Here is a 12,905-nt window from a genome sequence, read left to right on the forward strand (position 1 = left end):
AAAGAGCGAAAACATCTCCATAGTCAGACTGAAAAACCTATTTCCTTTCCTATTTACCGTCGCCCAGGACTGATAAAGAGATCTATTGCATCTGCTTTCACTGCCAGACCACAAGAAAACTGCAAATAAGATATGGAAGACTAGGGAAGATCTTGTTCACATTCGCCTTTCATAACGTTTCAATAAAAGTTAAAAATATATGTATACAAATATATGTTATATATTATTAACGGCTTAGATTTGATTTTAAATTTAAGTGCTGCCTGGATTGGTTTGAGTCCCCGCTACCCACTTGATTTAGTCAATGCTACCCATTGTTTCAAATAATGCTCTCCACGTTCACTGTCGATAGCAATGTCGAATAATCATCGACATTTGTACCAGCTCTAGCAGCCACTCTGAAAACAACCTTACGCGTAATAAATATTTTCGTAAATATATTAAGCGGAAAAAAAAAACAAAAATTCAAAAGATTAAGTGCCCGATAAAACCGGTGATTAGGCAGTGGCAAAACAGAAGTCAGCGAACACAAAAGTACAGATTGTGTCAAATTCAAATCAAATTCTGCAAACAAAGTTCCCACCCACTGGTGAGTAAGAAGAAGAGCGAGTTATTCGCATGACTCATCGCGAAACGAGTTTTTATCAGATTGTGTTTATACCGTTTCCTCTCTTTTATTTAATCCGAATCAGCTTGACGTCATTGCTTGAGCAAACATGAAAACCCCCGTTTCCGCTGCTGCGAATTTAAGTAACCCAAATGCTGGCAGTTCCGGAGCAGCTGCCATTCAGATCGTACCCAAAACCGAGCCCGTCGGAGAAGAAGGCCCCATGTCGCTGGACTTTCAATCGCCGAACCTGAGCACATCCACCCCTAATCCTAACAAGCGTCCCGGCTCCCTGGATCTGAACAGCAAGGGTGCCAAGAACAAGCGCATCTTCGCCCCACTGGTCATCAACTCACCGGATCTGCAGGCCAAGACGGTCAATACACCCGATTTGGAGAAGATCCTGCTGTCCAACAATCTCATACAGACACCGCAACCGGGCAAAGTTTTCCCCACCAAGGCGGGACCCGTTACCGTGGAGCAGGAGGACTTCGGCAGGGGATTCGAGGAGGCCCTAAAGAATCTGCACACAAACTCGCAGGCCTTTCCGGCTGTCAACTCCGCCGCCAATAACACAACTGGGACAGCCATGACGGCGGTGAACAATGGCATCAGCGGAGGAACCTTTACCTACGGCGTGTCCGAAGGCTTTTCGGTGATCAAGGACGAGCCCGTCAATCAAGCCGGCTCGCCCACCGTTAGTCCCATCGACATGGAAACGCAGGAGAAGATCAAGCTGGAGCGCAAGAGGCAACGCAACCGCGTGGCCGCCTCCAAGTGCCGCAAGCGTAAGTTGGAGCGCATCTCAAAACTGGAGGATCGCGTGAAAGTACTCAAAGGCGAGAACGTTGACCTGGCGAGCATCGTGAAAAACCTCAAGGACCATGTGGCGCAGCTGAAGCAGCAAGTGATCGAGCACATTGCCGCGGGCTGCACAGTGCCGCCAAACTCAACAGATCAATAACATTTAGAGTTGTCAACCGGAGAGGAGGACGTTGCACTGGAAACTGAAACCACCTCGTCGAATCGTGAGGTTCCTGAGCAGTCAATGCCTCTGGAATTTTTTTCAAGTACTAGCTCCTGTGCCTTGGAGCTGGAGGTCTCGGCCTCCCAGGATATTTCCATAACTAACAGCGATCTCCTGGAGGAGGATAGCGAAAATGAACGGCCTCTGGTGCTCTACATCCTCGCGGACGATGCAACCTGAGGGTTTGTGCCTTTCTTTGGTTTTAGCTGCAATATCTGAAATGCTTCTTAAGTGTTTTGTTTACTTAGATATTAGAATAGGTTACTGTTAATAAAGTATTATCTGTGTTGAACGTAAGATAATATGTAATGTAATTTAAAAATATACGTATATTTTCTGCACTTGATATATACATAAAAAAATTAATTCTACGCTTAAAACTAATTTATTCATCATCCTCCTCCTCGTCATCATCGTCGTCGTTGTCATCCATGGCCTCGGCCTCTGCCTCCTCTTCCATTGCGCTATCAGCCTGTTCCTCGTCGTTCAAATCATCCTCGACATGCAGCTGGAAGCCCTCGCTTTTGGTCCAAGAGCACTTCATGGTCAGCCGGAATTTGGCCATGGGCTTGCCCACTAGCTTGAGGATTCTCGCCTGCTCGGGTGTTAGTACTTTACCCTCCTCGCAAACCGTGTAGTCACTGTACAGAGTAACGATACCCTTCTCCAGTTTAGTGGGCAGACCCAGGGAACGCAGATGCGGCTCCATTGAGTGGGCGAAGTCCTCCAGGGGACCAGCTGGCAGGGTAACCGTTTCTGTGGCCACAAAGCCACTGCGTGCGTATTCTACAGCCCAGTAGTTTTCGGCCCATTCCAGGACTTCCTCCTTGGATTTGTCAGTGAAAAGAAGTCCCACCTGGCCAGTTAATCGCTTGGACAGCTAATAAACATTGGCGATGATTAGTTTGTGATATATTTTAAATCTACTTAATCCCAATTACCTTGTGCAACTCCGGCTCCACTTCCTCGCTTTTCTTGCGACCCAAGCCAATCTGCATAACACGATTCTTGCCAAAAATAAAACGCGAATTCTTTTTCCACTCCTGTCGCAGATCCTTCAGCAAGCTATTCCTCATGTTCTGAACTTGGAAAACGAATATATTCGGGTATTTGCCCACGCAGAAGCGAATGTCGTCCACAATGCGCTGCTTCCAAGCCAGACCCTTTCGGTCGGTTTTGGTCAGGGAAACTATAGGAAGAAGATTAGCACACATTATAAGCAAAAATCGAAATTATTACAATCCAAACTCTCACCTTTCTTATCACGTTTGGAGCGCGGCATGTCTGTATCCTTTAAAATGCAACGTTTTCTTAACAGAAACTAAGAATATTTCCCACGGAACGTAAACACGTGCGGTCTTCTAGAGACGGTAAATGTGCCTAACCAACAATCGATAGCTCTAGCGTGTATCGGAATTTCGCACCGCGCGAGTTGGAAAATTCTTGCGGGCCCATCCCTACTTCAGCTTTCCACGTTTTTCAACACAGCTGCGCGTAGAGAAGAAGAAGAACCTTCACGTCCGAGCCGTAAGAGGTGAATTAACTAATTAATAAGTGCTTGCTCGTTTAAAACTAAGTCAAAAGTCGATAGCTGAAAGCCCAAGGATTACGCATATTTTCGAAATTCGCTTAAAATCCCAGGCACAGTGAGTAGTTTCACCTAGTGCGTCGTGTGTCGGCTTGCGACCGCCATATTGTCGGCGGATAAAATTTTCACCGAATAAGTGCGCCCACACACTTTATCGATTCGTTGGCTTCCTAATTGGATGCCACCTGGTCGTGGGGCTCTCTACATTTGATTGCGTGCGGTACTGGCCTTGCGAAAATCCCATTACAATTTTTCATTACCGCAACCAAATAGGACGCCGATGACGTAATTTTCTCCGTCTTGTTCTTTGTGAGCTGTAGTAAAATGTAGAGATGGGCGCGTGAGCATGTCTTCTCCATCCACGTTTCGAAATGCAACACACTATGCAATTATTTTGAAAATTCGAATATACTTATTCTCCTATCAGGGCCTTGCTTTTCAAATTAATGACACTTTATGCTAGATAAATACAAAATCATCTTAAATTATTAAATATCTTTTAAAATATTTAGAAATATAGTATACATAGAGCAAGAACATCCTAGCTGTATCATTAAAAACATCAGTAAAAAGTCAAAAAAATATATTTTAAATTTGTAGCATTTTCTCATATTGACAGTAGAACTACAACTTTAGTGTAAAATCATCGCCGTAACTTCAGGCTCACAATCGTAGGCCCTGGCTCACCTCACGAAAAACATAGGTGCGTGGATATTTCATTTTATGTGTGAGTGCACCAATTCAATGAAATCCAAATTAGAATTAAGGCAATTTACCGCCACCCCCTTATTAATGGCATACATCACCCGATTAGTTTCCGTCTTGTGGAGGCCATAAAGTCAAGATAAAAGCGTAATCTGGCAGAGAGATAAGCGCTAGAAAGTTTCAACAGGTTGGAAACGAACTATAAGTTATTACTCCATAGATCGATGGTAACACGGGGAGACTTGACAATAAAAGCTGTCTCTTTTTAAAGCTCTCTATCTACAAGTTCTAAGACGGCTATTAATTAGTATATTGTATCTGAAAGTTTGGTTTCTAAGTTTTACCTGCACACCTGGCAACATTAATTTATACAGCAGGTTGGCAACCCTGAAGTTCTCTCACTTGTCGCGCTTTCTCGCTCTCACATGCGCCAATCCGTATGCTCCCTCTCATTCTGCGGCGGCGCATGTGCCCTGCGAGAGTGTGCGTGGGGAGAGAGCGCAGAAACACAGATACAGCGGCGCGGCGAATGTGTGCAACCTTTGCCGTCCGTCATTCTCATTCGTTCGTTGGTAGTGTTCGTTGTCGTTTCAGTTTCAGTTAATCGAGAATGTAAGTAACATTTTTGCTGGCCCAGAGTGCCTTGTATTCATGTGTGTGCGCCTGCCAGTATGTGTATGAAATTATAAAACGAAAAATTGCTAAAATATCCGAAGGAAAAACACGTGTAATGCCGCCTATGAGTAATCACTTACATGCATCTATACTTCGGCCCGCAGAAAAATCGAAATACCTCCATCGGCATCGATCCGAAGCCAAAAAAAATTCTACGCAAAAGAATAAAGTGTAAATTTGTGCAAAAAAAAAAAAAAAAAAATGAAAGAAAAGAACATTCCCAATTTGCCCGAGTATTGGTGCATGTATGTGATGCGGTGAGATTCGCTTGTAGCTTCGTATTTCTCATCGCATCAGCAGTTTATCGGTTAAGTTGTAGGCGGCGGACATAGCCGACTTCTATATTTACGCATATATAGCCAGCTATATGTATACACAGTACGCCAAGATAGATATATATATATCAACTTGGATGGGGACACGCGGTTAGGTGGGTTTCCTCGCCAAACTCAACACACTTGGCAGCCGCCTGTGGTAGATACATTTCGGCCTCTCTCTGCAGCGTTCTCCGCTCTCTCCCTCCCTCCCACCACGCTCCCCCTTTCTCTCGATTATTTTTATAATTTTGTAGCGCCGCACTTGGAAACACGATTGGCGGCCCCACCAACATCATCTCACCCATCCCCACCACCATTACCACCACCACCAACATCATCTCACCCATCCCCACCACCACCCAGAACGCACCAACACACGCAGAACCGCACGCACACAGCCCCCATAAAAGTTAGTAACTTTTTCGCCCCATGTAGAGCCGTAGTAGCGGTATCTACAGTGTAGAGGAATTTCTACATCAACGGGGATTGGGTTCTTGTTCGGGCTCGGGTTCTGCGGGCTCTGGGGGCTTGTGGGGTTCTTGAGCTACTGCGCATGCTGTCGGCCGGCGCAGATAGAGTTTAAAGTACCTAAGTATCCATCCGACACGGATTTAGCTGGGTTTTCTAGCCCCGGAATTAGCCCGACCATATGGGTGTTTAACCGTCCACTGAAGTCTATCTAAGACTTCGAGATACCCTCCCACCTGTTTTTCCCTACCCCTTCTTACCATTTATTCGTTCAAGCAGATGAGCAATCTGCGTGGTTGAAACAAGTTTTTTCCTCCTTTGATTTATCCGATAAAAACTACAAACATGTTTGTGACCATTTAGGGGAGTGTTACGTTAATTTACGTTACGCCTGGCTTAATGTTTTGGAATTTGCCGAACACAGCCAGAAAGCATTTCAATTGACCTAAAAACGCGTCGGCAGACCGCACCCCTTCCCCCTCCATCTTTCCGCCACGCCCCGCCGCCCTTTGTTTTGACAAAGGGTCAATGCTTTTTCAATTTGACAGTCAATCGCATCACAAATAAAAGCTGTGTTTTTCATATGGTTTAAACCTCAATTGGTTGCTTTTTAGACAACTGCGCAGAACTCAGCATTTATAATTGCTTGTGCAAATGTTACTGGGTCTCTAAAACTAGTTTTTAGCTTCAGCAAAGACCATTTCTATAGGTTTTCAAACAATGTTTAGAGAAGCTTTTCATCTCTCCATCTAATCATTTAAATGTAAAAGTAGTGTAATATTTAGATTTGGAACTGTTCAATTGCTACATTTTGCGGTCGCTGCTAGCGAAGCTGGACTGTAAATCCAATTGAACGTGGTATTTGTGGGATTGTTGGTGGTGCTTTTATGACGCCGATGTGTTGAGATCTTCCATTTCTATCATCGGCTGGCTGCATTAGCTGGCATTCTTGTGCTTGGTTTTCGAGGTTTCCGTTCGGCGGGCGAACAAAACATTTTTATTTTGTCCAGAGCCAGAGCCACCAGTTGTATAAAAATACCAGCAACGCCCATATGCATTTTCACCCCTCGTCCCTGGCAGTGCTAGTTCCCAAGCTTTCTCCAGGTCGAGCGGAAATTAATCGATTTTCCTTTCTTAACGTCCCTTTGAAAATACAAGCCGGAAATTGGTCCTACATTGAAAGTTTGGATGATCCTATCGCAAGGAATAATAATTGGATTACGTGTGAAGGGATTAATGGTTGTCTCCTGCATTCCTGTGTTTTTATTTAGTTCTTTCTGTTTGCTTTCCAATAATTACTGCACGTTTAATCGATACGATAGAAGTTCTCCGAGTGGGCAAGTAATTGAGTGCGTCACTGTACGTACGGGGAACACAAACAGACTGTCTTTATGCACGTACATAAATTTCTATCTTTGGCACACACACAAAAATATATAAAAACGCATTAAGGCGGGCCGACTTGTGCTCCATTTCTCCCTCTCTCTTTTTATTCATGGTTTATTTTTATCGCTGTTGTCGAACTTGTATTTTTTCACATCTATCTGCCAGATACTCTCTTTCCACCTTCGGCCTTCCACAACCCATAAACTGGGCTTCCAATAGTTGCATAGTTGACACACGTGCGGCCATGTCCAGTGGTACATTACTTTTGTCGCTGGCCTTTTCCCATTTAAATTAGCCATTACGTCAGCGATTAGTCAATAAAGACCTGATGCGAGTGCATGAGTCATCGCAGCTTTGAATCCAACACTTTCGTCCAGCGGAAGCATGACAACAAACTAAATTCGTACAACTTACCTAGAAATACTCGCGCAAGTGCATTGCGGGTATATTGGACGTGTCTGAATTTTCGAATAATATATAACTGTCATACATAAAATGCAATATTAAATCTATCATAATCATTCTAAGAGCTTTTATTACCATTCTAAACCATTCAAAATATTTTTAATCGTTCGGGGGAATACCTAAACATAAAGTAAAACCAAACATCTTTTAAATGCCTTTCAAAGCTAATGAATATGGAATTGGTCGCGGCCTTCAATTAAATTTAAAGCATAAATATTAATCGAACCAAAACATGAAATTTCTTATAACGTCCATTATCCCTTATAAGGGGTGATCTTATATGGCAGTTGACTCCTCAGAATTTACAGTCAAACAAAAATTCGCAGTGTTGTGCAACTGCTGGTGGATGTGGAATTTTAGCTAAATATAACAGTCAGGTAATCCGCAACAGAACTCTGTTAGTCAGTCAGGTGTTTGTAAAGAGCTCACAGCCGAGAACCGTTAGACCAGATAACGGCTTAAGGTTGCCTCACCTACATTTCTCCTTTGCTGAAAAAACCCACTAATACTCCTATTAACGTTCTAATTTATTGCAGAAAGCCATTGTTAGCAACTTTTGAGGGGCATATCGAACTGTGTGGCGTATTTTATTAGTTTTGTGAAGTAACCCAAAAAAAAAATCAAACAAAATGTCGACAGTCGATAAGGAAGAGCTGGTCCAGAAGGCTAAACTGGCCGAGCAGTCAGAACGGTAAGTGGTTCCTCCTATAATAAGGTTCATCAACCTCCCAAAACTTCAAAAGAACACTATGAACTCATTTGGCAAAAGTTATCATTGTGCCTGCGCAGTTGATCATAATTATAAAAAAACAAATGTCATAAGAAAATCTTTATATTTTTGGGAGTTGTAAGAACTGGAATGGCAGTAAACATACAATTTTTAAAATAGATTTAATTGCTTTGAGATAAAGCAATTAAGGTATCTAGTTTACAGTTAAAAATGAAATAAAACCATTCTTGTAATCTGCTAGACTAAATATTTCAAATTACTAATGGAATGTTCTCTATGCAGTTACGATGACATGGCCCAGGCCATGAAGTCCGTCACAGAGACTGGCGTTGAGCTCTCAAATGAGGAAAGAAATCTGCTCTCCGTTGCCTACAAAAATGTGGTCGGTGCCCGCAGGTGAGTCAATCAATCACCGCTTGATTAATGTCGCACTATAAATTGAAGTTCAAGTACTAAGCTGTATGTTTCTTCCCCTTCTCCGGGTGTGTTTAACATGTCCAAACCAGGTCATCGTGGCGTGTCATCTCCTCCATTGAGCAGAAAACCGAAGCATCCGCTAGAAAACAGCAGCTCGCCCGTGAGTACAGAGAGCGTGTGGAGAAGGAGCTGAGGGAAATCTGCTACGAAGTTTTGGTAAGTGGTGGTCCGCAATTCTGCGCAAGTCTCTTTCTGAAGGATTTATGGGGTTGTAATTGGTCCATCTAATTATTTTCATACCCACAACTCACTTGGGTGTTCATCTGAATTGACGGTGATGAAGATGGCAAACCTGTCAACCGCCTACATATATATATTATCCCCTCCGCCCTTGGCCAGCTCAGCTGTCGAGGGTGTTGTTTGGATGGTTCGGTGGGTTTTCCAGGGGATGGGCCCAGTTTTCTGGTTTTCCTACTTGCTCTAGTGAAATATAAAAATTTGTTACAATCAATAAATCTATTTTTAAAATGAACATTTTCCATTTTCCCCCACACACAGAGGTTCTGCCTTGTGTGTATATGGAATTTATATTGGCGTTCACGGATCAGAAAATAGACCATGGCCAGGGTTGAACTCGGGGTTTCCCCATTCGCTTTCCTTTGATTGGGTCTTTCATATTGGATTAAACTTAACTGGTGCTTGATGGATTTTTAAATGAAAAATGTGGCAGAACAGGGTTTACAAAAAGCCAGGCGGCTTACTTGGTTAATTGTTGCGTTTGGGATCCGAAATTGATATGAGATTAATTGAAGTGATTGTTTCCTTTGCTTACAGGGACTTCTGGACAAATACCTTATTCCAAAAGCCAGCAATCCCGAGAGCAAGGTGTTCTACCTGAAGATGAAGGGTGATTACTACAGGTATTTAGCCGAGGTTGCCACAGGAGACGCACGCAACAGTAAGTATCTTGTAAAGCACTCCAACAAAAACATCCTACGCTTGAATTGTACACCCGAATTGTACAATATCAAAATCTTTATAAACCAAACTACAAATATTCTTGCAAAACACAGCCGTTGTCGATGACTCGCAAACCGCTTACCAGGATGCATTTGACATTAGCAAGGGTAAAATGCAGCCAACACATCCCATCCGTTTGGGTCTGGCCCTTAACTTCTCAGTCTTCTACTATGAGATTTTGAACTCACCAGACAAAGCTTGCCAATTGGCTAAACAGGTTAATAACACACTGAGACTTGGCTCGATTAAACGAAATGTATGGCAAGCGAGCAAAAGGCACACAAAGTCACTATCCATCGATACTTAAGAAGTTTTCTGTTTACTTTTAAATGGTTTCCTAACATTTGGTTTTGTTTCTTACTTTTTTACATAACTGATTCATGTGTAAATCGTTAAGCCGTCGTTGAGGACTCGAAAAATGCCTATCAGGAGGCGTTCGATATTGCAAAAACCAAAATGCAGCCCACACATCCAATCAGATTAGGTCTTGCTCTCAACTTTTCCGTCTTCTATTACGAAATTATCAATTCACCAGCGAGGGCTTGTCACTTAGCTAAACAGGTTCAGTTCAACTTATACATGTATCTTCTGTGTAAACTTAATAATTCGCTTACGAATACTAATCACCCAATGATACAAATTGTTGTTGTTAGTAACTAAACTGAGTAAGATATCCAGCGACTAATTAACCAACTAAATGAGCTTTAACCCGACGAATAGATATACATTACACCAAAGCGTTTCAAAAGTTTGAGAATAAAACATGTGCAATTTTATGAAGCTAAAAAAAAATAAACCAATTGGGAATCCCTTATATCGACTTTAAAGAAGTACAACTTTTTACACTTTAAGCTACCTTTGCAACTATTTTACTGAGATTACAAACTTTTTGAAGCACAATATGTATATCACTCCATCCTTATATTTTCCCCCTCGAATTGCATGAGAAATACGAAAAACTTTGCCTGTGAAATAATTTACATGCAGCCTTTGCTGGTGAACACTTTTCGTTTTTATTTTGTTAAGGTCAACAAAACTGTTTTGTTATTTTTATTTTGATTTACACGATTTGCCTTAGAATTCAGTTTTATAAAGTTGTTTAGTGAAGCCAATTATGAATGAACCTAACGCAACTTTGAAAATGCTTTTGTTCTACCAACTTGCATTCGCCTTGCCAAACATTTCCTTTAATCCAAAACCTCAGAGAATTTATACTAAAGTAACCTTTTTTGACCCGCCACCCAGGCGTTCGATGATGCGATAGCCGAGCTGGACACACTGAACGAGGACTCCTACAAGGACTCGACACTCATCATGCAGCTGTTGAGGGACAACCTGACTCTCTGGACGTCCGACACCCAAGGCGACGAAGCTGAGCCACAGGAGGGCGGCGACAACTAACCAAACAACTAAGCAAATGTTTCCTTTTTGACTATGCAAATATTATTCAGTAATACAAACAAACAAAAACCAGAAACAACAAAGAGAAACAAATATTATAAAACGCAACCAGCAAAGCAAAACAATTTGAAATGAAACGATAATCCAGGCGAGAGCAGCAGGCAGGCAAAGAGCGCGAACATTTGAGACATTAACATACGAATTGAGGGCAGAATGCTTCACAGTTCATTTGGGGCCGATGGGCCGGCATTTAAGGCCGTTTTCCCGATTGTCACGGGTAGTTTTTAGCCGGGCTCCGGTTGCAACCGAACCTAGTATACAGATGGTCAAATGCTTGGACAGATGCCGGCCAATCCGACTCAAATGTAGCTTAAGATCTGCAACTGCTTAAGAAATACAGAAAAATACAGCATCGCTGTGAGGGCTAAACAAATGCGGACTATTTGGGAGTTTGGTATGATTTTTCCGGATTTTAAATCAAATTAATCTAGCAGATAATTCGTAATTGTGTGTGTTTTTTCCCGATCGAAACGGCCAAACTCTAGATGCTCCGAATTTGTTCGCCCTGGCGGTGACTCGTGTGGATTTCCTCTTTACAAAACAAACAAACAAATAAATAATATTCCTAACTGTATACACAAGAAATGAAATGAGATAATCGGTTATTATACGTTTTTTGCAAGAGTCCAAATTAATTATTTAATTTTCGTATGGCAACAGAAACAACTGCAAAAGATACAGCAACAGCAACAACAACCAAGCGAACCAAATGAGAAAAACAAAAATAAAAACAAACTTATGTATTATTTGTAATTCTTTTTCTAAACAAATAAAACCAAAAAACCTAGTTTCCCATTTTACGTTTACTTCATTTCGAAATTGGTTCACTTTTCGTTTTTCAACCTCCCCCACACACACAAACAGAAGCACACACAGACACACATAGACAGGGCTGCATTTATAATGCACGTGCGGAAATCGGTTCTAGTCCCATGAGTCAGGAACCATATCTGTTAAATGAACGTGGCGAGAACGGAAAAATACAGAAAATATATAATTGTTCATTGCTATTTTTTATACATGTCTTACATAAAACAAAAGGGTTAAATCTACAATTGCAATTTCTTTGTTGTTTTTTCTTGGTATAAACAATTGTGAAAAGCATAACTCATATAATACATACATATAACCAACTGTCTGTCAAATGAATTTTGCGAACGAAATCAAGTCTATGATCCCCTAGCGGAAGTCCACTTACATTTTTTTTTAGTGTGCAACATGGCGAAGGCACGAGTTTTATTGTGCCCAATGTCTGCCCAATTCCCCATTTTTGCGTTAGTTGGGTGGTGTAACTTTTTGAAGTACATTTGTACGTTTAAGCCCAGAGAAGCGTTTCCCCAACAAAGAAACAGCCTCAAATTGTTCCTAAAATCTGGCGATTCTTACTTAGCTGTTTTATTATCGTTCAAAAACGTGGTCGACTTCTTCAATCTATGACAATTGCAGCCTGCAAATCAGAAATGGAAAAACTAAAAACGGAATCTAAATGAAGATCGAATCAAAATACATAAATATTGTGAACTAAACTATTCAAATTTTTAATTTAAATACAAGAAAACTTTGCATGTGTATTGAAAGAAAATATATTATTGTCCAGCATACAGAACATATGTATGTATGATAAAAGTAAATGTATATTTTCGCAATTGAATTTATCGCTATATTATGAATGTGAGGAATATAAAAAAAGCAAACCAAAAAAATATATATTTAAATAAAAGAAACACCTTTGCCGCAACGCTAATAAATCGAGTCCCAGATCATGAAATAATAATATTGTGAAACTGCAATACATTCATGAAACCGAAAAATAATAACAACCAGATGAAAATTAAACCGGATGTAGGCGTAAATTGTATGCATATAACAGAGGTAAAGATTGATGTATGAGTGGAATATTTAAGTTTATTGAAATTACAGTTTCTTAATTACCAACAAAAAAAAAAACAAAAAATTAAATAAATAATACAAAAACCAACCAAAAGAGTTTTTATTCAAATATTTGTAGATCAATGTTACGTTAGCTAAAATGTCAAAAA

The 12,905-nt window shown here is 41.1% G+C and overlaps 3 protein-coding genes across 4 annotated transcripts; 2 read left to right on the forward strand and 1 right to left on the reverse strand.

The window, feature by feature from the left end:
- Positions 1–366: 366 nt before the first annotated feature.
- Positions 367–2,005, forward strand: LOC120450614 (transcription factor AP-1). Its single transcript, XM_039633788.2, is given in 2 exon segments — positions 367–589; positions 693–2,005. A coding segment is annotated over 1 exon segment (1,098 nt). The 5' UTR covers positions 367–589; positions 693–716; the 3' UTR covers positions 1,815–2,005.
- Positions 1,946–3,041, reverse strand: LOC120450727 (mRNA turnover protein 4 homolog). The gene is made up of 3 exons (XM_039633866.2): positions 2,889–3,041; positions 2,576–2,823; positions 1,946–2,514 (listed from the first exon to the last, which is right to left on the reverse strand). Exons 1-3 carry the CDS (start codon positions 2,914–2,916, stop codon positions 2,020–2,022), a joined length of 771 nt encoding a protein of 256 aa, XP_039489800.1. The 5' UTR covers positions 2,917–3,041; the 3' UTR covers positions 1,946–2,019.
- A 2-nt stretch (positions 3,042–3,043) lies between these two features.
- LOC120450790 (14-3-3 protein zeta) lies at positions 3,044–11,661 on the forward strand. Of its 2 annotated transcripts, none has more exons than XM_039634078.2 (7): positions 3,044–3,168; positions 7,775–7,929; positions 8,251–8,364; positions 8,475–8,601; positions 9,220–9,343; positions 9,803–9,966; positions 10,651–11,661. In XM_039634078.2, the coding sequence occupies exons 2-7, from the start codon at positions 7,868–7,870 to the stop codon at positions 10,804–10,806; spliced, it is 747 nt and encodes a 248-aa protein (XP_039490012.1). In that variant the 5' UTR covers positions 3,044–3,168; positions 7,775–7,867; the 3' UTR covers positions 10,807–11,661. The 2 variants fall into 2 exon arrangements, with proteins under 2 accessions (XP_039490012.1, XP_039489927.1); XM_039633993.2 differs by lacking the exon at positions 9,803–9,966 and adding an exon at positions 9,459–9,622 and having other exon boundaries at positions 3,047–3,168.
- The last annotated feature ends 1,244 nt before the right edge of the window (positions 11,662–12,905 follow it).

This window comes from Drosophila santomea, chromosome 2L, assembly GCF_016746245.2.
Source record: "Drosophila santomea strain STO CAGO 1482 chromosome 2L, Prin_Dsan_1.1, whole genome shotgun sequence".
Taxonomy (NCBI): domain Eukaryota; kingdom Metazoa; phylum Arthropoda; class Insecta; order Diptera; family Drosophilidae; genus Drosophila; species Drosophila santomea.